At 31.6% G+C, this 21,278-nt stretch overlaps 1 protein-coding gene across 2 annotated transcripts; it reads right to left on the bottom strand.

Annotated features, from left to right (window-relative positions):
* Positions 1–586: 586 nt before the first annotated feature.
* On the bottom strand, positions 587–9,161 carry LOC107843715 (coatomer subunit beta-1). Of its 2 annotated transcripts, none has more exons than XM_016688093.2 (6): positions 8,865–9,161; positions 5,274–7,338; positions 3,998–4,507; positions 3,735–3,820; positions 2,296–2,539; positions 587–854 (listed from the first exon to the last, which is right to left on the bottom strand). In XM_016688093.2, the coding sequence occupies exons 2-5, from the start codon at positions 7,317–7,319 to the stop codon at positions 2,335–2,337; spliced, it is 2,847 nt and encodes a 948-aa protein (XP_016543579.1). In that variant the 5' UTR covers positions 7,320–7,338; positions 8,865–9,161; the 3' UTR covers positions 587–854; positions 2,296–2,334. The 2 variants fall into 2 exon arrangements, with proteins under 2 accessions (XP_016543579.1, XP_016543580.1); XM_016688094.2 differs by having other exon boundaries at positions 2,331–2,539; positions 8,865–9,078.
* Between the last annotated feature and the right edge of the window lie 12,117 nt (positions 9,162–21,278).

Raw genomic sequence — 21,278 nt, 5'->3', positions numbered from 1 at the left:
GAATTAGTGGTAGATCAAAACTAATAATTTTAAAAGAGCAATGTGTTCAACTCTAAATATTTTTAAAATGAACACGAACGCTGCTAACCCAGCACAAAAGTAATTTGGGCTGAGAAGAACTAGGTCACCAACCCACCCTACTCTTACCAAATTCTAGTTTCTTTATTTGTTTACTTATAGTTTATTAATTAATCCAAACAAAACTAATAAAAGTTCCATTACTTACAAACATTTTGACATATCAGATAAAGAATATCTTCTCATCAAATATTTTGACAAGGTTTATGAGCTGATGATTTTGCCACCCCCTACTTAAAACAATTGAATATAAGATGAACAACCTGCACTGATATAAAGGTCAAACAACATTTTATTGTCTATGGAATTTCTGAAAATTCCGGAATTTAATTTTTCCAAATTTTATAGTTAACTGTGTTTTCCGAAGTTCCACTCTGAGAAAAAACAATACATGGCGAAGCGGCACCTTATTCATCACCAACAATAATGCCCCAATTTCAATTAGGTTGTCAACAAACAGGATAACAGTAGAGAAAGAAAAGGAGACTAGTTTAACGACAAGATAAAGTAAAAAATTGTTGGGTAAATAATTCAACAGAAGAATTGAAATTAATCTCAGCGAAAACTCCTGCTCAAAACATGCCAAATAGAAGAGCAATTCCAATCTTTTTCTACAAAAATTGTCCTCAAAAGGTAACAAAATACTTGAATCTCTTATATCCGAAACTAAGAATAAATGCAGTAGTATAATCTCTACATGTTCTTTCAATAACCCCAGCACTCTTCCAAGCTGCAAATGGGGGATTTGGAGGAGCCTCAAATTCAAGTGTATCAATCTGCAAAACATTGAGAAACTAATGAGGCCGTATAGTCTAAGATGACTTGTCTGTTCATATAAGAAAAATAAACTCGGCACTGCACTTTGCGTTATTAATATGACGTCTTATTTCTAATACAAAACTCTGAATCAGTCATTGATTTCTAGTACAAACTCTGTGCAACTTATATGCGAAAATCTAAGTATTTTTTTAATTAAAAAAATGTTGTATTACCATTGCCAAAACTAGATAGTTGTTGACTTGGATAACTTTTTGGGATGAGAGTTCTTGATTTTGATAACTATGCATAACAAAACCCTATATTACCCATAACAAGAATTTTCATGTATTATTTATTAAACATAACTAGCCTGTGAATGATACAATAAGTTTCGGTCACTTCCAAAACACTGAGTGTGTAGTAGCTCTACACACTAAACTTTTGTAACAATATGTGCAAACATAAATATCGAAGACAACAAGAAGTTAAGTATACAAAAACAACAAGAAGATATCCAGTGTAGTCCCACAAAGTGTGGTCGGGGGAGGGTAGAGTGTACGCAGACCTTACCTCTACCTCAAAGGTGAGGTCGAGAGGCTGCATATCATAAAGCATCCACAGCTAAGTATCTGTAACCTAATCAGTGAAACACCATAAAAAGTCCGAGCAGCTTTATGTAAGACTACAGGGATCCAATGGATTTTCCTAAGAATTGGAAAAGAATGGGGGAGGCAAAAGCTGCCATGTCCAGGAAAAACATATTCCCAGCCATACAAAATTAGACTTTAGAAGACTTAAGGAAGTGACAAATGTTGATTTCCTAACACTTTTAAATACCTTTTTCTCTAAAAAAAATCAGGATCAAGATCTCAAACATTTTTAAATACCTTTTTAAATTTAGAGAATTATCAATACTGAGAACCCAGTACCATTAAAGAGTACGAGTTTATGCATTTTTCACCGCCAGTAAAATAAAATGATCTGAAGAATATGTCACCACCCAACAAGATTTCCACAAACCGTCACCCATGCACATGTATTTTAGCAATCACTGCTCGTGGAATAATCATGATCTGCCGAATACACCACCACCCAAAAACAGACAAAAAAGACACACAGCTATTTTAGCTGTAAATGCTTCCAAGAATTTTTTTTATTGATAAGGATCAAAGCTTCCAAATACTGCATTTTGAAGTGTTCAATACAACTTCATACGTATCAAGCTTCCCAATCCGATGGATAATCATAACAATACTTCAATATTACAACAAACATCTGGACAACTTATTATTACTCTCCATTCTTGCAAAAGCCATGTCATATAATAGGTTCTCATAGAACATAGTCTCTGCCCTTAAAAACACACAAGAAAAGGCCTAATTTTAACCATCACGAGGAAAACATAAGGTAAAACCAGATAATGCTGCAAAATCTAAAAGATGGGAGAGTATAAGATACCAGCATATCTAAGGTGATACTAAATTCAAGTTGACCTGATCAACTGCCTCCCTTCTGCTTGAGTGTTATCTTGTCTCCCAAGCTAAGAGCAATTCCTTGGGTTTTGCTCCTTATCCTAATGTAGCCACTCAGCTTACTATCTGCTTGCTTCTCAATGCTTACATTCACCAAAGCATCCTCGCCAAACACACTCTTCGCATACAAGTTAGCAGCAAGAAACCCACATTCCCCTTCCAAAGCAGACCTGGAATTATGCATGAAAGCACATATACAGTGTCAATAGGACAAATGATATTGCTCGATAGATCCCAGATGAGTAACAAACAAAATGAACTCAAACAAAACAACAGCACAATAAAGAAACGAAACTAATTCCTGTAATAATAAACTGCCATGTCCCTTAAATAAATTAACTTGTATGATCCAGTTTAAAAAAGTTTACTAATTTTCCCATGATAAAGTAACTTGTTCTATCCAACTTCAAATTCTTTCATGATTTCCAAATATACACCAACACCCGACATTTTGGGGGTTCCCAACACCATAAAACCTGTAATAATTGGAATATCCAGATCTCCCCTGATACATTGTTCTCACAACTTCTGGCACTAGGTATGATTCGGTAAGTTCACAGGTCTAAACAGCAACCACGATACCAAATGAATCTTAGATCATAAAGGTATCATAAAGGTCACTAAGAAGAGTACTCCTAAACCTAGTCATATGCGAACATCATCATAGATATGAAGAACCAATTCAAGTACTTCCACATTTTCACGCAGGTCAAACGCATATTCTTCGTAGTTCTTATACATCAAAATACATCAATTTACCTATAATGGAAAGTAATAGACACCAAGTCAAACACAATTTGTTTGCCATCTATAATGAAGTTCTAAGTTTATACAACAGAACAATTCTGCCACTACAAATCTTGTTACAAAAGATACTACCATATTTTTTTTTCCCTTTTCTCTTACAACTACAACTATAACAACAACCGTCCCAGTGTATTCCCACAAAGTGAGGTCGGGGTTTTCTCTTACAACTCTAGTCTCCAAAATTCCCCCAAAACGAGTTTCCTGTATCACAACTTTGGACTATACAATAACATACCCAATGAAATCCCACAGTTAGGGTCTGGGCAAGGTAAAGGGTAAAGTGTAGTAGTATACCTTGTGGAGGTGGAAAGGCTGTTTCCAAAAGACCATCGGCTCAAGTAATGCATATCAAAGCAGTTTGAAAAATAAAATACATAACTAAAGAAGACATAGCAAATAATAGGTAAAGCATTACATAGCATTTTAACATCAAAATAGAAAATGTCAATAATTTAGAACAAAATGGTATGGACATCAATAATAACATCAAAAATCCCTCAAGGTGGACATAAAAACCAAGCACAATTGTCCACACTCTTAGGCAAACAGATAACTTACAGCGCAGTAAGACACTTCATGTTGGTTGATTTGATTATATGGTCAAGAAAATCTTTTTCATCTTGAATGACAGTGTTGACAGCAACCTGCAATTTAGAAAGCTAATGGCTTATTCTCAAGTGCTTATAATAATAATTCATGTAGTAATTGCTCACAAAAAAAAGTAGTAATTGCTCAACTATTTTGATGGTAAGACATACAAGAGACCACTCCAAAGTTTAGATGCCAAATAGAGCATTGATTAAAATCAAGGAATAGCATACCTTGTTTTCCCACTCAAATTCTAACCACATGGTTCTAAAAGCAGCATCACTGCACACCGCAGGAGATATATAATCCATGATGTCAATATGGATGTCATTTAGCACAACCACCATCCGGTCCAACACATTCGACGTCTCATAAACAATATTCCCAAAAATGACGCCAGTCTCAGTTGAGGACACCTTGATGTTTGCTTTTATCTGTTTGCTTGACTCAGGAGCAAGAGTATAGTTCTGTGGACGCTCAACGAGTTTAAGATCACCCATAGTTGCCAATTCCAAACATAAATTCTGGAGGGTTTCTTTAGTTCTATTAATAACTGTCACATCCAGGACAATATCATAATGATGAACTGTCACAAATGCTTCAGCATAAACAGGGTCGCTAAACCCTGTTAGTTGCAGAACCCGGTTTAGTTTATTAGCATCGGTTTCATCTTTGACAAATTCTCCAGTGGCACGTTTCAAATCATCTTGGACCGCATCTTCCAACTCCAGCTGGCTCATGCCCTGGCAAACAGAAAAAAATTTAGGACATGGAAGAACAATTTCAATCTGCATTAAAGCACCAAAGATCCAAACACCAGCTCTGGCATTAAGTAGAAACTACTCAAGATACATATCATTGAGGAAAACAGAAAAAGTTCAAATGCAAATGTTTTGAGTCAAACTAATGGTTGTTCATTTTGGTACATCATCATTCCCCCTCCCCTTCCTGGAAAACAACAAGTTAATTAAGTGTGGAGAGTCCGCATCCTTGAGTCTTGACTGTAGTGATTCATCAAAAATTGAAGTCCCAGCAAGTATTCATATTGAATCAAAGTTTTGACATTGAAACTTGAAGAAACTTATGCAATGTAATATGCATGCCTCTCTTAATGTGATTGAAACAGTAGTCAAAGAAACAAAAAGTATAACTTGAAAGCTCTGGTAAAGCTGGAATAAGCTATGTCTGTTCTTGGATGGTGAAAATAGCGCTTAAAGCACATTTCTCTGAAGGCTTGAGACAGTTTAGGTGGAAAGGTGGATGAAATAGCAAAGATATCTGCATCCATGCCCACAGAGCACAAAGAAGGCATGTTTGAGATTACACATAAAACCCCCATAATACAATTTTATGGTCAGTTAAGATAGTTCTCACAAATGTATTAACTGAAGTATGAGCAAAAAGCTACAGGCGAACTCCTTGTTAATCAAACACAACTATTCAGATGGAAGATTTTTCTTTTTTTTTTTTCGGAAAATGTAATGAAATGTTCAGATAGAAGGTGCTTACCCTCCTACTCTTCAAATGGTAGAAATCAATGAGGTCATCTGGCTGAGAATGAGAAATTTGAGCCTTTGCTTTGATCTCTTCAGTCTCTCGCATCTGCTTATCAGAAAGCATTTTAACAAAACTCTCATGGCAAGAGTTCAACCAGATCTTCCTGACCTCGTTGCCAGTGTTACATAACAATCTTACACACAGAACCATCCTATCATAGGAGTCGTTATCAATTGGGTGTGGAAGAGCTGAAGACTGCCCTAGCTGTATCATTGATACCATGATCAGCAATGCATTAGTTGTTGCTTTGTTCACTTCAACTTTGGATGGTTGAACTTCTTCCAATCTCAAAATGAGCTTAGTCAGGGTGCAAGCGACAACAGCCCCAAGAAAGAAATCACCAGTTAGCAGGAGGGATCTCAGATTTCCAGCAGTCAAAGATCCTTGAACTACTGTTGGGGGTGAAAAAGCAGTTTCAGAGGCAGCACTTTGGGTAGCATATGTCCCATCAGCAAGGACAGCAGGTCTTCTAGATGAAACAGTAATGGAGTTTATTTGCTGCGACTTTTTCGAAGAATCATTAGCTTCGCCTTCCTCAGAAGCTGAATAAAATGGTAGGTCTCCAAGGCACTGCTTGATAGTTGCAATGCCACTCTCAACTTCAGAAAGTGATTGACAATATTCTCCAATAATCCAAAGGGCACATGAACAAACACGTGCAGCTCGAATTTGGTAGAAAGTATCCAGTAGTCTTGTAACAATGGAAACCCTTAATTTTGGATTTGTTTCAATAATCTCACGAACAAAAACAACCACATCAACTGCAGAAGCAACATTGCTATCTCCCAAGAAGTCCATAAGCAGGTGTACTACTGTGCTAGCAACCTCCGGAAACTTCACGGCACATGAATGAATGGCTTGGATAAGCATCTGACGGTACTCACCGTTCTTCTCAAGTTCACCGCTCTGGGTTTTCATAACTTCTTTCTTAAGTGTGAGAACAACCTCATTGATATTCTTGGGGGTGATCAACTCAAGAACAATGTCAAGTGTTTTTCTCCTGATGTCAAGATTGGGGCTTGAAAGCGCTCTGAGGACATCCATAATCATATCAACCATTATCTCTCTATGAGAAGATTTCAATTCATTCAGTCTATCAAGCACAATAAGCTTCACATTGTTGTCACTCTGAGATTGTAGAAGTTGACAATAAGTATTGGCCGCAGCTCTTACAGCAGTTGGGGCAGAAGATAAGGAAACAAGAGTTCCTGCACATTCATAGACAACAGCAGCAGAAGGGGCATTGAGCAGTGATATAATTATCTTGATGTACTTCCCTTTCTCCCCTTTGTTTGTCCTGCAAACTTTTCGGACCAAATCCAAGACAACCATTTGAAGTAAATCACCCCAATCAGATACTCTATCAACATGGGTCAAGAGGTAATTGATAGCACGTTCCTGAGCACATTGGAAAAGCATCAGAAATGCATTCCTTTTAGCTGACGGATCCTGCTCTGTGGTAAGAACATTCTCAATTTTTTCTGGTGCATCTGCCAGAAGCTGCTCGCCCTGTGGAAGCTTGTAAACAGCCATCACTGCAAGAATTGCATTCCGGCGAACATACGGATGCCGGTGCTCCAAGTTGCTCATAATAGATGGAATTAGAGGTTCAATTATATCAACCTCATTTAGCCGGCAAAGGAATCTCAAAGTAACTCCACGAATGTACTCATTTGGATGTTGCAAATTATTCCTCAAGTTCTGACAAATTAGGATCATTTCAGGAAGCACACGTCCCTTGGAATCGGTCTTCTCAATGATCTCCAAATACAGAAGCAGCAGCTTTTGAATTGTGTGATCTTCAGAGGGCAAGACATATCTAATAATGGTAATAAATAGCTGGGGTAGGGTTTCACCATTCAACAAAAGCATGACAGCTTTCTTCATGGCATCAATCTTGGCAGGAACATCATTTCCTTCAAGGGCTTCCTTGATCTCATTGGCAAGAGCTGGAGTACCCTTATCAAAGTGTATCAGCAAAGAACAGGACTTCTCCATTTTATTCTAGTTAGCTTACCTGAAACTTAAAGTTCCCCATAAGTTTCAACATAAAATATTATAACTTAAGCAAGAGAGAACAAAACTGCAATGATCACAAAAAGAGTCCAGCTTCTGTTTATAGTTGAAGCAGTTAAATAATTCTGAAGCTATATAAAGAACTATTTATGAAACATTGATTCTTTGATTATTAAAGAAGAAATACATTAAGAAGAGGGATTGAACCACACAGCTATCCAAAAAAAGAGGAAAAGAAGGCATAAATGAAAATCCTTGTACGAAAAAAAAAAGTGTACTAACGAAAGAACAGCAACAACATACCCAGATTAGTCCCACAGGTGGGATCTCGAGAAGGTAGTGTGTAAGTAGACCTTACCCCTACCTTGGGAGATAGAGAGGTTGTTTCCAATAGACCCTTAGCTTGAGAAAATAACAGGGGTGAATAAATCAAGACAACGGCTACACAAGGCATGGCAATACATTGATAAAATTGCAAGTAGAAAAAAAGAACTTTTAATAATGTTAATTGGATTCATAAAAGCATGTTACCAGCAGAAGAAAGGAGGTTAGACGATTCAATCACTACAGCCTAGCAAGGTCAAGATAGCGTTGGTCAACCAATTAATGTGGCTTATGAGGTACAACAATTATTAGGAAACAATCAATTTACGCCTGTAGCCACGACTGCTACAGATGATCTAACGAGAGGAACAGAAATGATTGATATCCCTTTTTCCCAGTGGGTGTAGGCTTTATAATAAGGCTCTCCGCCTCATGGCGGACTGGTATCTTTATTTCACAATATCACATATTCTCTTTTATTCATAAAATCTATACCTATAGAATTTGCTAATCGATTGTTCTGAAGAAATGAAATTAGCTGAACTTAATAAAAGTCACCAGATTTAATTCTTCTGCAATTCACATCAATACTCAAATCGAACTGCAAGCAAAATGTGGTCAATCAATCTATCAACAATGCCTCAATTCCACATTAAATTGAGCAAGGTATACGAGTCGGGCATCCATGGAGCTCTACGCTCGGAACATCAACCTAGTAAATGATAAATTGAACCACCCATCACTTTCACCTATTCACTCTTCTCATCAAAATCGTTACTCCTCAGCCCAGAATAATAGACGGATCTAACCTTTCGCATCAGAACAGATAATAAAAAACCTATTTTTATTAGCAAAACATAGTATATGTAAAACAATGTGCAAATATTCAATCACAACAGAAACGCAAGCAAAATGTGATCAATCATTCAATCTGTCAAGTGTCAAAAAATTGTCACACAAATCAGGCATTCATTGAGCTCTACCCAGAGTAATTAACGGATCTAACCCTATACATTTTTCTACGCAAAAATTACATTATACAGAGTTATACACATACTTCTGAATCTACTAAAGTCATAAATTGTGGGCAGCGTAGATTGAACAAGACAAATTACCCGAATAATAAAAAATTGGCAATGCAATAGAAGAGAAAACAGATCTAAAATGAGAAACAAACAGGACGAAAATACAAATCGGACTTACCAGATTGAAGGTAAAAATGATTGGATCAAAGTGAATCTTAATAAGAGAAATGAGTACAGAGGAATTTGTTGGGGGTGGGGGGATGGAGAATTGTGGAATTGAGTGTGGGATTTGGAGGAAAGTTTGGTGTGTTACTCAGATCTGGGAGATCCGCAGAGTGAGTATTTTGTATGCTCTTTAACTTGTAATGAAACGAGTGTCGAGTCTGGAGCAAAGTTCAAGCTGAAATAATAATAATAATAATAATAATAATAATAATAATAATAAAACATTCATTCAGAAGAAAGAAAAAAGTATTGTTCTTTTTTCAATTTATGTGACATTTAGCATTAGATTATGTAAATTTTGAAACTAAGGCCGTCTGATCATGAAAACATAATTTTTTGGAGTTAGAAATAAAGTTGGAATTGAAGTTGGAGTTGTGTTTATATTTGTCCGTGAATATAAATTGATGTTGTTTTAGAAATTTTGAAAGTATAAGTGAAAAAGGTGAAACAAATTTTTCTTGAAAAAAGTTGCTCTTATTGGAGTTGTGTTTGATCATGAATATACGTTAGAGTTGTTTTTTTTGTGTGTGAGAGAAATGAAAATAAAAAAAAGTGAAAATAAGTTTCTAAATACATTTTGAAATTTTTATGGTCAACCACTAACTAAAATGAAATAATTTTTCGGAGTTATTACTTGACTACCTATACTACGACTTGCTATATTCAGTCTCTTACATCTTTTTTGCAAGTACATATATGCATCTCCTTTTCATATATCCAAATCATTTCAATTTTATTTCTCATCTAGTTTGTGGTGGGTTACCCCTTCCACCTTACCGTGTAAAACTACATTTCTAATGTGCAAAAATATCCATATGAGCATTTTTATCTCTGGTATGTTCATTTATTGAACGTGTTGTACTTAACTAATCAACACTATGTTCATACAATAATGTAGGTGCAACCACCTCTCTTATAAAACTTACCTTTTAGCCACAATGACATATTCTTAGAGCACATTGCTCACAACGTGACCTTTCATTTAGCTCACATTGCGTCAATCTTCATGTTTCTTTGAAAAGATCTAAAATACTTGAAATTACCTCTCTTGGGTATGATTTGTGTGTCTATCTTCACTTTCACCTTCTTTTCATGCGCTACGTCATTGAACTTATACTTTAGGCACTCTATTTTCGTCTTGCCTACTTTGAAATGTTTAATTTTTGGGGTATGACTTTAAATTTTCAGTCTATCGTTAACCTTATTGTATGTTATGTCGATCAACATTGTATTGGCTACACAAACACCACAATATGAAAATAGAGAGTCAATTCACCAATCACCAAAGCAATAGAAACGAGTTATCATGGTGCAACCTCATCATGTCATCATTCCTTAATTGCGCTAATGAAAGCTATAGATATACACTCTAATCATTTATATAGAACCTTTTCAAAAATTTTACCGTGTGTTTTCTACATTAATAAAAAATACTTGTAGAACTCTTTTTCTACCTACGCACCGCTCCAACAATAAGAAGAAAGAAAGAATAGAAAAGATAGCATTCATTAGCCTTGCATGAAAATACAAAAAATCATTTGGTTATATAATTTTTAATTTATTTTTTTAAAATCTAATTTGAAAATTGTATTTTTAATGATATTTTAATAAAATTTTAATTAATATAAATTTTGATTTCAAAATTAAATTCACCTAAAAACGTAAATTTAAAATCCAAATCTGTGATTAAAACTAGATTCATAATTTTTTCTAAAAAAAAAATTAACAGAAAACAAGACTCATGTTCGGCATGGAGAATTTTCTCATACCATGTGAGAGGATTGTACTAAGAACAGTTAGTTAATAACTTTAAATAAAATTATATGAATTTGAAAGTGTATAATAATATATAATTGCAAAGATCTATTTATAAAAAAAAACATATAGATATGTGATTTTATTATTAATGTCGTGTTTTAAGATAAATATGATTATCTTATTCGTAAGATTATATAAAAATTGAAGAAGTTTGATATTTTTCACAAATTATGAGATTTTTATATTATTCTATGTAAAAAATGGGAGCGAAGCTGCTCAAGCAAACTCCACTCCATCGACATCCCTGGTTGTCACCTGTTTGCTCAGTGATTTTATCATCACTCTTAATTAATTATAATATATTAATTATGTATTAGAAAAATTTATTATATTTAATTTAAAAAGTAAAATAAAAATTTAGATATGTCTGCTTTATCTGTTTTAATCATAATTTTATTATATTACTCCTAATTAATACTATAAGTTATCTAAATATTAAAATAATCATAATATTTATTAAAAAAAAAGGTCAATATGTCACTACGTATTAGAAAAAAAATTATTTAATTAAAAAAGTAAAATAGACATTTATAACATGTCTGTTTCAGCTACTTTAACCGTAATTTTACTATATAATTCATAATTAATTTTTATAGGTTCTCTAAGTATTAAAAAATTAGTAATATTTGATAAAAAAAACTCAAATAAAAATATGATAAATTAACTTGAAGCAAACTCCATTCTGTCGACATGCCTACTTAGCAGAGGTCCACTTTAGAAAATTTTATAGTTTCTCCGTCTAAATTTATTTGTCTTACTAAATTACATTTAAAAAAATATTATAAATTAAAATAATAAACTTAAAATATTTAATTATATATTTGATAATTACTATGTGAAAAGTAATAAAATTCACGATAATTAATAACTGTAAATATTTTTTTTGAAAAACTGATTGACTTTCGAAATTATATGAGTGTCATATTAACAACTTAAAATATGTTTATACAAATTTCATTAATCTAAATATAATAATATGTGCCTAACTAAGAATTTATCGATTAAACAACTGAAAATTTTATTTAAATTATAGAATTATACCTAACGTAAAAAATTTAAATATCAATATTATGGCCGGGCGTAGCACAACATGATCAACTAGTTATAAGACTAGTAAAACTTTTAAACTCCAAAAACATCCGAATGCAATTTTAATTTGAAACTAACCACTACACAAATCAATAGTTTCACATTATAATAATTTCAAATTCACGTTCAAATGCCTAAACAAATTTCATCTTTCATTATCGTTTTTTGCTCATATTTTACACTTTTTAGAATAGAGGCAATTGAACATTTACAAATTTACATTAATGCTTTTATATTTTTATTAATGCTTCACCGTCCTAATCTTTGATTTAAATGTAAAAGGTTATGATAATATTTAAGAAGTTTCCTGTTTATTTGTTTATTGCAATATGTTCTTGGGATACCACATTGTACTATGCATGTACTTATTTTATTTGTCAAGATTGTTAAAGGTATTTACCAAAATATTTATCAATTAAAGAGGTAAAATACATTGAATTATTTTTATGTTTAAAATAAATGTGAAAAAATATTAATATAGTTAAAAGGAGCATTTCATTTGTTTCAAAATATTTGACATATTTCATTTTTGAAAGAGTGAAACTACAGTAACATTGACTAATATTGTATGATGTTTTTTTTTTCACAATATTGATATGAGAAGAAAATGATTATAATATTTTTCATATATTTAATATTTAAATTATAATTTTAAATATTAAATTAATTTGATTCAATTTAGCTCAAAAAGTTAATTAAATTAACTATCAAAAACAAAACGTGAAAACGACTTTAGGCATATTTATAGTATTTTCTCCATTCATCTTTATTTGTGCATATTGATTTGACACACCAATTAAGATTAAGGCTTCGTTTGGCCAAGAAAATATAATTTTTTGAAATTAAAAATAGAGTTGAAATTAAAGTTGTGTTTAACCATGGATATAAATTGAAGTTATTTTTGAATTTTTGTGAAAGAAATATGAGTGAAAAAGTGAAAACAATGTTTTTCTTATTTTCACTTTTCCAAATACAATTTCAAATTGTATTTGAAATTTTCATGGCCAAATAACAAATACTATTGTTTTCACTTTTTTCAATAAAGTAAAATGATTTTTCAAAAAAAAAAAAAAAAAAACTCATGACCAAACGGCTACTAAAATACCCACTTCGTCTCAAATTACCCATCCAAAATTGAGATGATACATTGATTAAAAAAAATAATTAATAACATAGCTAGTTTGCCATAGTACCCCTATTAAATGATGTTTACATTTTAATTTGAAGAAAAGGTAATCAATACAAAGGGTAAAACGTGACCAAAAAAATCGATCTTTTCTTGATTAATGAAAAAAGACAAATAAAATGAGAAGTCAAATTAGAAAATTTAGAACAGATAATTTGAAATAGAGGGAGTAAATAAAAGATACTCCTATATACTACCCCTATCAATCTATATCTATATCTATAATCTATATTTATATCTATAATCTATATCTATAATCTACAATATATTAAAAATATGAAAATCATTAAAAAAGTTATTTGAACCTTTTGTCCTTCATTAAAGACTCTCCTTTAGACAAAACTGTCTTTTCACTATTTTTTTAAATTTATTATTTAATTATGTTTTATTATATTAACTAGACTTTCTAAAATATATGAGACTCCTAAAATATATGGTAGGAAAATTAATTAGTAGTTTTCTTTTTACTAGACTTCCTAAAATATATGGGACTTCTAAAATATATGGTACGAGAATTAATTAATATTTTCCTGTTCGATTAGAAAAATACTCCCTAAAATAGGACTCTATTAAAGAGATACTTCTATAAATATTGAGATGTATGTTAAACTAGAGAACAAATCGTATTGTTTTTATGTCACTTTTATCGTATTATTTTGTTGCACTTTACAGGTGATAGATAAATGTTGATCGGCTTTGAGAAATTTTTATATGTAAATGTTAGAGTTAGTTGTATTATTTTGATATCTCTATTATCGTATGTTTATAGGTAGTAGATGAGTGTCAGACGACTTTAAAAAAAAATTGTATAAAAATTAGATTTAATCGTATTATTTTGATGTCTCTATCATTATATTGTTTTGTTGCAATTTACAGATGGTAGATGAATGTCGATCAACTTTTAAAAATATTTTTGATAAAGGTTAGATTTAATAAGTAAATTCTCCATCTTTACATAATTAAAAGATATTATATTTATATTTATTATTTTAAAAAATATCCTATTTAATTTAATGTTTAAATTTATTAAAATGAGGTACACCTCCATAAATTAGCAAAATGCTGAAAATGAATAACGTGTATTATTTAAGAACAAAGGTAAAACAAATATAAAATAATAAATTATCAATTCATTTTTTAAATTAGACAAGTAAAGTTAAATAAGTATTTTTAGTATATTGAAGGCGTAAAGATAGATGGAGGAAGTATTAATTGAAATTAAGAAATACTCTATCAGTCTCAATTTATGCGATGTAGTTTGACTCGGCAGAGTTGAAAGAAAGAAAGAATTTTAAGATTTGTGATCTAAAATAAATATAAATATTTATATGACTATAAATTATTTCATTAAGAATAAAATGAACATTTTAAAGTCAAATTGTTACTAAACATAAAAATAATAATTTTGAAATAGCCTAAAAAATAAATTGTCATATGAATTTGGACAAAGAAGTACTAAGTAAGAACAATTTAGTAAAACTAACCTTGTAGTTAATAAGTAAGAACATTTTAGTAAAACTAACCTTGTAGTTAATATTTTTCGAGAATATTTTGTATTTAATTTAAATTTATTTGTCCTTTTTTTTTAAATCTATTTTTACAGGATTAAAGAATATTTTGATCATTTTATATATACATTTAATTTAAATATCTACAAAATTAATAATCTTTATCAATTTATAAAACTCTATGTCAAATAAAAATCAGATAAATAAATTAAAAGGAAAAAAATATCAAACAGTTTAATTTTTCATAAAGTTTTTACACACTGTAACATTAATTTGTATATCGAATAGTGAGGAGTATAATTACCATATTTCGTATTTGAACTTCTGGTAACCAAAAGAAGAAAGGTACAACTTAATATATTAAAATTATTGGTATGTGTTATAATGGTTAGGGGTTTTGCCGTGATTTGTTTTTTATATTTAAGTTTTACTTTTTTTTAAAAGAAAAATAAAAGTTACCATAATTACTTTTACTTATTCCTTTTATTTTTTCTTGAAAGAAAAAATATAATTCTTTTTCATATTTGGCTAACCTCTTTCTTGGAGGAAAAATTTTGGACATATATAAATACAAGATCCGTTTCTCATACCATAACACAATAGCATCTACAATGAAGTCTTTTAAGATTTTCGTTAGGGGGAATATTTTCTCTCTTATTAGTTTTATGTTTTTAATATTAGGAATATTAGGTTTTATATGTAGGTCAATTGGCCAAATCATATAATAAAATTATGTTTTTAGTATTGTTTTTCGTTGTCTCTTATTTATCGTCTCATAGTTTGCAACTAATAGCTTCCGCATGACGTCCTCTTGATTTCGAACCCAACAAGTGGTATCAAAGCCTATGGTTCAAAGATCCGATGGTTCAATTGAGGATAATTTAATGTCAAAGTTGCAATTAATTTGATGATAATGAAGATATTTTGTTAAAATAAAACTACATATGCAGATAATTGTCAATCATATTTTCAACAATCCTGCTGTCACATATTTGAAAATAAAGTTCACTTTTAACCTGCAAAAGGACTCCAATATTTTTAACCCGAAAAGGCTAATATATTTTTAACCCCAAAAGCTTCATTTTTAAACATGTCAAACAACAGTGATATATGAAGAATATACATGAAGAACGAAGATCATGCACAAGAAGAAGGAGGATCAAGAATATTTTGAAGAAAATCAAGCCAAAAAAGGGAGATTTGTTAGGGTTTTTGCCCTGATTTTCTTACTATATTTAAGTTTTAATTTTTCTTAGAAGGAAAATAAAAGTTACCATAATTACTTTTACTTTTCCTGAAAAAAATATAATTCTTTTCCAAATTTGGCTAACCTCTTTCTTGGAAAAAATATTTTGGACATCTATAAATAGAAGACTCCCTTCTCATACAATAACACAACAACATCCACAATGTAGTCTTTAAAGAGTCTTTATTTTGGGGAAGATTTCTCCCAATAGGTTTAATAATTTTTATATTAGGTTTTATAATATGTAGGCCGATTGGCCAAAACATATAATAATTTAATATTTTTTAGTATTGTTTTCTTTATCGTCTCATTTATTGTTTGCAACGAATAGCTTCTGCATGACGCCCTCTCGATTTCGAACCTAATAAGTGATATCAGAGCTTACGATTCAATGGTCCAATGGTGTGGTAAGACGAGATTAAATAGGTTCAAAGCGATTTCAAAATCAAGCTGCAACCAATTTGATGATAATGAAGATATATGTCCAAAAGCTACATGTGGGGATGATTGTCAATCATATTTTCAACAACCCTGCTGTCACATATTTGAAAATAAAGCTCACTTTTAACCCTGTAAAATGACTCCAATATTTTTAACCCGAAAAGGGCTAATATATTTTTTAACCCCAAAAACTCTATTTTTAAACATGCCAAACAACAGTGATATATGAAGAATATTTATGAAGAACGAAGATCATGCATAGGAAGGAGGAACAAGAATATTTTGAAGAAAATCAAGCCAAAAAAGGGAGATTTATTAGGATTTTTGCCCTAATTTTCTTACTATATTTAGTTTTACTTTTTCTTAGAAGGAAAATAAACTTTATCATAATTACTTTTACTTTTCCTTAAAAAAAATATATAATTCTTTTTCATATTTGACTAACCTCTTTCTTGGAGGAAAAATTTTGGACATATATAAATAGAAGACCCCTTCTCATACAATAACACAATAGCATCCACAATGTAGTCTTTTAGGATTTTCGTTTAGGGGGAGATTTTCTTTCTTATTAGTTTTATATTTTTAATATTAGGTTTTATATGTAGGTCAATTGGCCAAATCATATAATAAAATTATGTTTTTAGTATTGTTTTTGGTTGTCATCTTATTTATCGTCTCATAGTTTGTAACTAATAGCTTCCGCATGACGCCCTCTCGATTTCGAACCCAACAATGATATATATCAATTATAGTGAATATCTATCAAGATCTATTTGATGTCTATCAGGATTTGATGTATCTGTCTTTTAGTGTGAAACTAGGAGCAAATTTCCCCTATAAATAGAAGAGTTTCCTTCATTGTAAATCATCCCTCAAGAGTAATAGCAATTACTCCCTGGGTGTGTTTGGTATGATGGAAAATATTTTTTTATTTTTTCTTGTTTGGTTGTACTAAAATATTGGAAAAATGTTTTTCAAAATGACTTATTTTCCTTTATTTAAAGGAAAATGGCTTCCCTCATGTCCAAGGGAAGTCATTTTCTAGATGTGACTTTTATGCCCCCACCCCACCCCCACCTCTCTTCCCCATCCCAACAACACTCAAACTCACGTTACTCAGAAACATTTTTCACTGCTTGAAATTAAGACATTGACGTTCGAATTTTTTCTTATTTCCAATGTTCGTTGAATGTATTGTTATTTTTATGTACATAGAGGAAGATTTACTTATGTTACTTTTGCTAATTGCATATTCCATTTTGTCATCGTTGTAGCTTGTTTCACAAGGTTCAATAAGCTCATCATTTAATTATATTTCTATTGATTATAGTATCTTGAGTTGTCCCGATAAAATGTTGAAAAGTGTCTCCTATGTTTGCTAATTAGTAATTGCTTACAATTTAGTGACTTGTAATATCTTAATACTCGATATTGATATTATTTATTATGCTTAAATTAGTTCAGGCAGTGATATACTAGTTAACAGTTAGTAGTATTTTTTAAAAAATATTTTTTCATTCACCAACCAAACACTAGAAAATATATTTCTAAAAAATATTTTCTACTCACCAATCAAATACCATAAAATATTTTTCGAAAAATATTTTTCACTCACCAACCAAACATGAGAAAATAAGTAGAAAATCAACTTATTTTCCAGGAAAACATTTTCCATGGAAAATATTTTCCATCGTACCAAACACACCCTCTATTCTCTATTTTCCTTCTTCTCTATTCTTTATTATTTTATAATATGTTATCAGCACGAGACTCTACTATCTCAAATTTGAAGGCTAAGGTTAAAGTATTATTATAAGTATTATTATTTTTCTTCTTTTATTTATGACTAACAATCTTACAAAGTGTGAGTTCATTGCTCTTCAAAGTTCGGGCAAGAACTATATTTCATGGGTATTGGATGCTGAAATTCACCTAGATGCTTTGGGTCTTGGAGACATCATAAAGAATAAAAATACAATATCTAGTCAAAATCGTGCTAAGGCTATGATTTTCTTGCGTCATCATCTTGAGGAAGTTCTGAAAATTGAGTACCTTACTACTAAGGATCCACTCGTAATGTGGAATAGCCTAAAAGAAAGGATTGACCACTTAAAGATGGTCATCCTCCCGAAAACACGATATGAGTGGATGCATCTAAGATTTCAAGACTACAAGTCTATTCATAAATACAATTCTGCCATGTTCAGAATTTCTTCTCAATTGAAACTATGTGGAGAGACGGTCACTGATGACAATTTGATGAAAAAGACACTCTCCACTTTTCATGCCTCGAATATGCTTTTACATCAGCAATATCGAGAAAAAGGTTTCAAGAAGTATACTGAACTGAGTTCTCATCTTCTCGTGAATGAACAAAATAATAATTTATTGATGAAAAATCACGAGAACCGACCAACTGAATCTGCACTATTCCCTGAGGTGAATGATGTGCATGCTCACCATGCTAGACATGGAAAAGGTCGTGGCCCTGGTCGTGAACATGGTCGGGTTTGTGGTCGTGATGACCAAGAAAGAAACCTTATTCCGTGTGTTAATCATTCTTCGAACAAAAGAAAAAAGGATGAGAAATGTGAAGCAATTACTTGTTTCCGATGTGGTGGAAAAAGACATTATTCACGTGATTGTTGTGTTCTCAAGCACTTGTTTAATCTTTATCAAGCATCATTGAAGAAGAAAGAGAGAAATCTCGAGGCTAACTTTTTCTCCAAAGATGTTGTTGACATCACAAGCTTGGATGTAGATGTAGCAGATTTTTTCTAGCATCCTGAAGAAAAGATTGATCACTTGATTGGTGATGGTTCCGTAAACATGAAAGAATGAATGATTTTTATTTTATTTTTTTATATTGATAAGAGTTAGTGAATAAAAAATCATGTAAAAGTAGTTGTTTGCATGAATATTAGTTTTTAACTAGTTTTGATTAAGTTCGATTATATTATTGTAGTTTATTATTAAATTGAATTGAATTTATTTATTTTCATTATTTATTGGAAAATAAAGGGGGAGGGGCAACGATTCATTAATGAAACAGCTAATGGTAGGCTGTATGGAAGGATGATAGTGATCTTTTGGGCTTTGCTTTTCATTACTTGTTGCTGTGATGATGGAAAAGGAAAATTTGTTCTTGATTGTTTTATAATAAATACTGGCAGTACCCCTAAGAAAAGAAAAAAGGATCACTGACCATACCTTTTTAATTTTTATCAACACTATGTATCGGTTAACTTGAACATGAGGTGACCTGATAATTAACGGTATTACTAACTTATATAAATATTATATTAAAGCTATGCAAAGCTACAAGTACGTACTAATTTTGCTTAGTAAAGTGTGATTAACAATTCCTTACAGTATAAAGCTTTCACAAAAATTTAATATATATCTTATTTGGTGTATGTCATTTTATTTGAAGATATGAATAATTTTCAAAGTAAGCTATTCAATTGTGAAGATAGTTGTTTGATTGATTCTGACACTATACATACGATATTCAAAGTCAAGAAATATTTCTCTCATCTAAATATGGGCAAGATTAACGTTACTACAATTTCTGGTAGTGCTAATTTGATTGAAGGCTTTAGAAAAACTATTATACTCTTACCCAAGGGAACTAAACTCATCATTAATAGTGCTATGTTTTCTCCTAAGTCTCGGAGAAACTTGGTGAGCTTTAAAGATATCTGTAAAAATGGGTGTCATATCAAGACAATTGATGAGATGAATCTTGAATATCTTGGTATCACCAAGAATGTCTCTAGCCAGACATGTGTTATAAAAAAATTTCCTGCTTTATCTTCTGGCCTGTATTTGACAAAGATTTGTGTAATTGAGGCACATTCTATAGTAAACCGAAAGTTTACTAATTCCAATATTTTCGCACTTTGGCATGATCGTCTGAGACATCCTGGATCTATAATGATGAGACGAATCATAGAAAAATCAAATGGGCATCCATTAAAGAGCTTGAAGGTTCCTTCGAATGGTGAATTTTCATGCAATGCTTATTATCAAGATAAGTTGATTGTGAGACTATCGCCAACAAAAGTTGGGATTGAGTCTCCCACGTTCTTGGAACGCATACATAGGAATATTTGTGGACCCATTCACCCACCTAGTGCTTCGTTTAGATACTTCATGGTCCTAAGAGATTCTTCTTCTAGATGGTCTTATGCGTGCATTTTATCATCTCGCAACTTGGAATTGGTAAAATTATTAGCACAAATAATACGATTATGGGCACAGTTTTTCAATAATCAAATTAAGTCTACGCCTTGATAATGCTGCAGAATTTTTATCCCAAGCATTTAATGACTATTGCTTATCGATTGGGATAAGAGTGAAACATCTTGTACCCCATGTTCACACTCAAAATGGCCTTGCTAAGTCATTAATTAAACGTCTACAGTTGATAGCAAGATCATTGCTTATGAAAACTAAGTTGCCCACTTCTGCTTGGGGTCATGCAATTTTGCATGCTGCAACACTTGTTCGTCTTAGACCGATAAATTATCATAAATTTTCTCTGTTGCAATTGATTTTGGGTCAAGAGCCTAATATACCTCATTTGAGAATTTTTTGGTGCGATGTATATGTGCCTATAGCACCACTAAACCACACTAAGATGGACCCCAAGAAGGTTAGAAATTTATGTTGGGTTTGAACTACTCTCTATTATTCGTTATCTTGAACCATTAACAGGAGATATGTTCACTGCTCGATTTGCAGATTGTCGGTTTGATGAGATAGTTTTCTCAAAATTAGGGGGAAAAGATAGTGACACTAAAAGAGATTTTTTTTGAAAAAATCCATCACTATCTCACATTGATCCACATACTTCTATTTGTGAGCAAGAAGTACAAAAGATTATTCATCTGTAGAGAATTGTAAATCAAATGCTAGATGCATTTACAGATTTGAAAAGGATCACTAAATCACATATTCCTGCAGAGAATATTCCAATTTGAATTGATGTCCCAAGAGGACCATTTACTAGTGTCGTAGCTAATAAATCTAAAACACGCTTGAAGTGTGGTAGACCATTAGGTTCTAAGGATCGAA

Source organism: Capsicum annuum, chromosome 10 (genome assembly GCF_002878395.1).
Source record: "Capsicum annuum cultivar UCD-10X-F1 chromosome 10, UCD10Xv1.1, whole genome shotgun sequence".
Taxonomy (NCBI): domain Eukaryota; kingdom Viridiplantae; phylum Streptophyta; class Magnoliopsida; order Solanales; family Solanaceae; genus Capsicum; species Capsicum annuum.
This window is presented reverse-complemented; position numbering and strand designations above follow the sequence as displayed.

What these genes read in the sequence shown, in the direction of transcription:
- LOC107843715 (XM_016688093.2), bottom strand. Translation starts at nt 7,319, where the DNA reads ATGGAGAAGTCCTGTTCTTTGCTGATACACTTTGATAAGGGTACTCCA. An exon ending in ACCATTTGAAGAGTAGGAGG is followed by an intron (nt 4,508 to 5,273) that starts GTAAGCACCTTC and finishes TCTGTTTGCCAG; the next exon opens with GGCATGAGCCAGCTGGAGTT. An exon ending in AATTTGAGTGGGAAAACAAG is followed by an intron (nt 3,821 to 3,997) that starts GTATGCTATTCC and finishes TCTAAATTGCAG; the next exon opens with GTTGCTGTCAACACTGTCAT.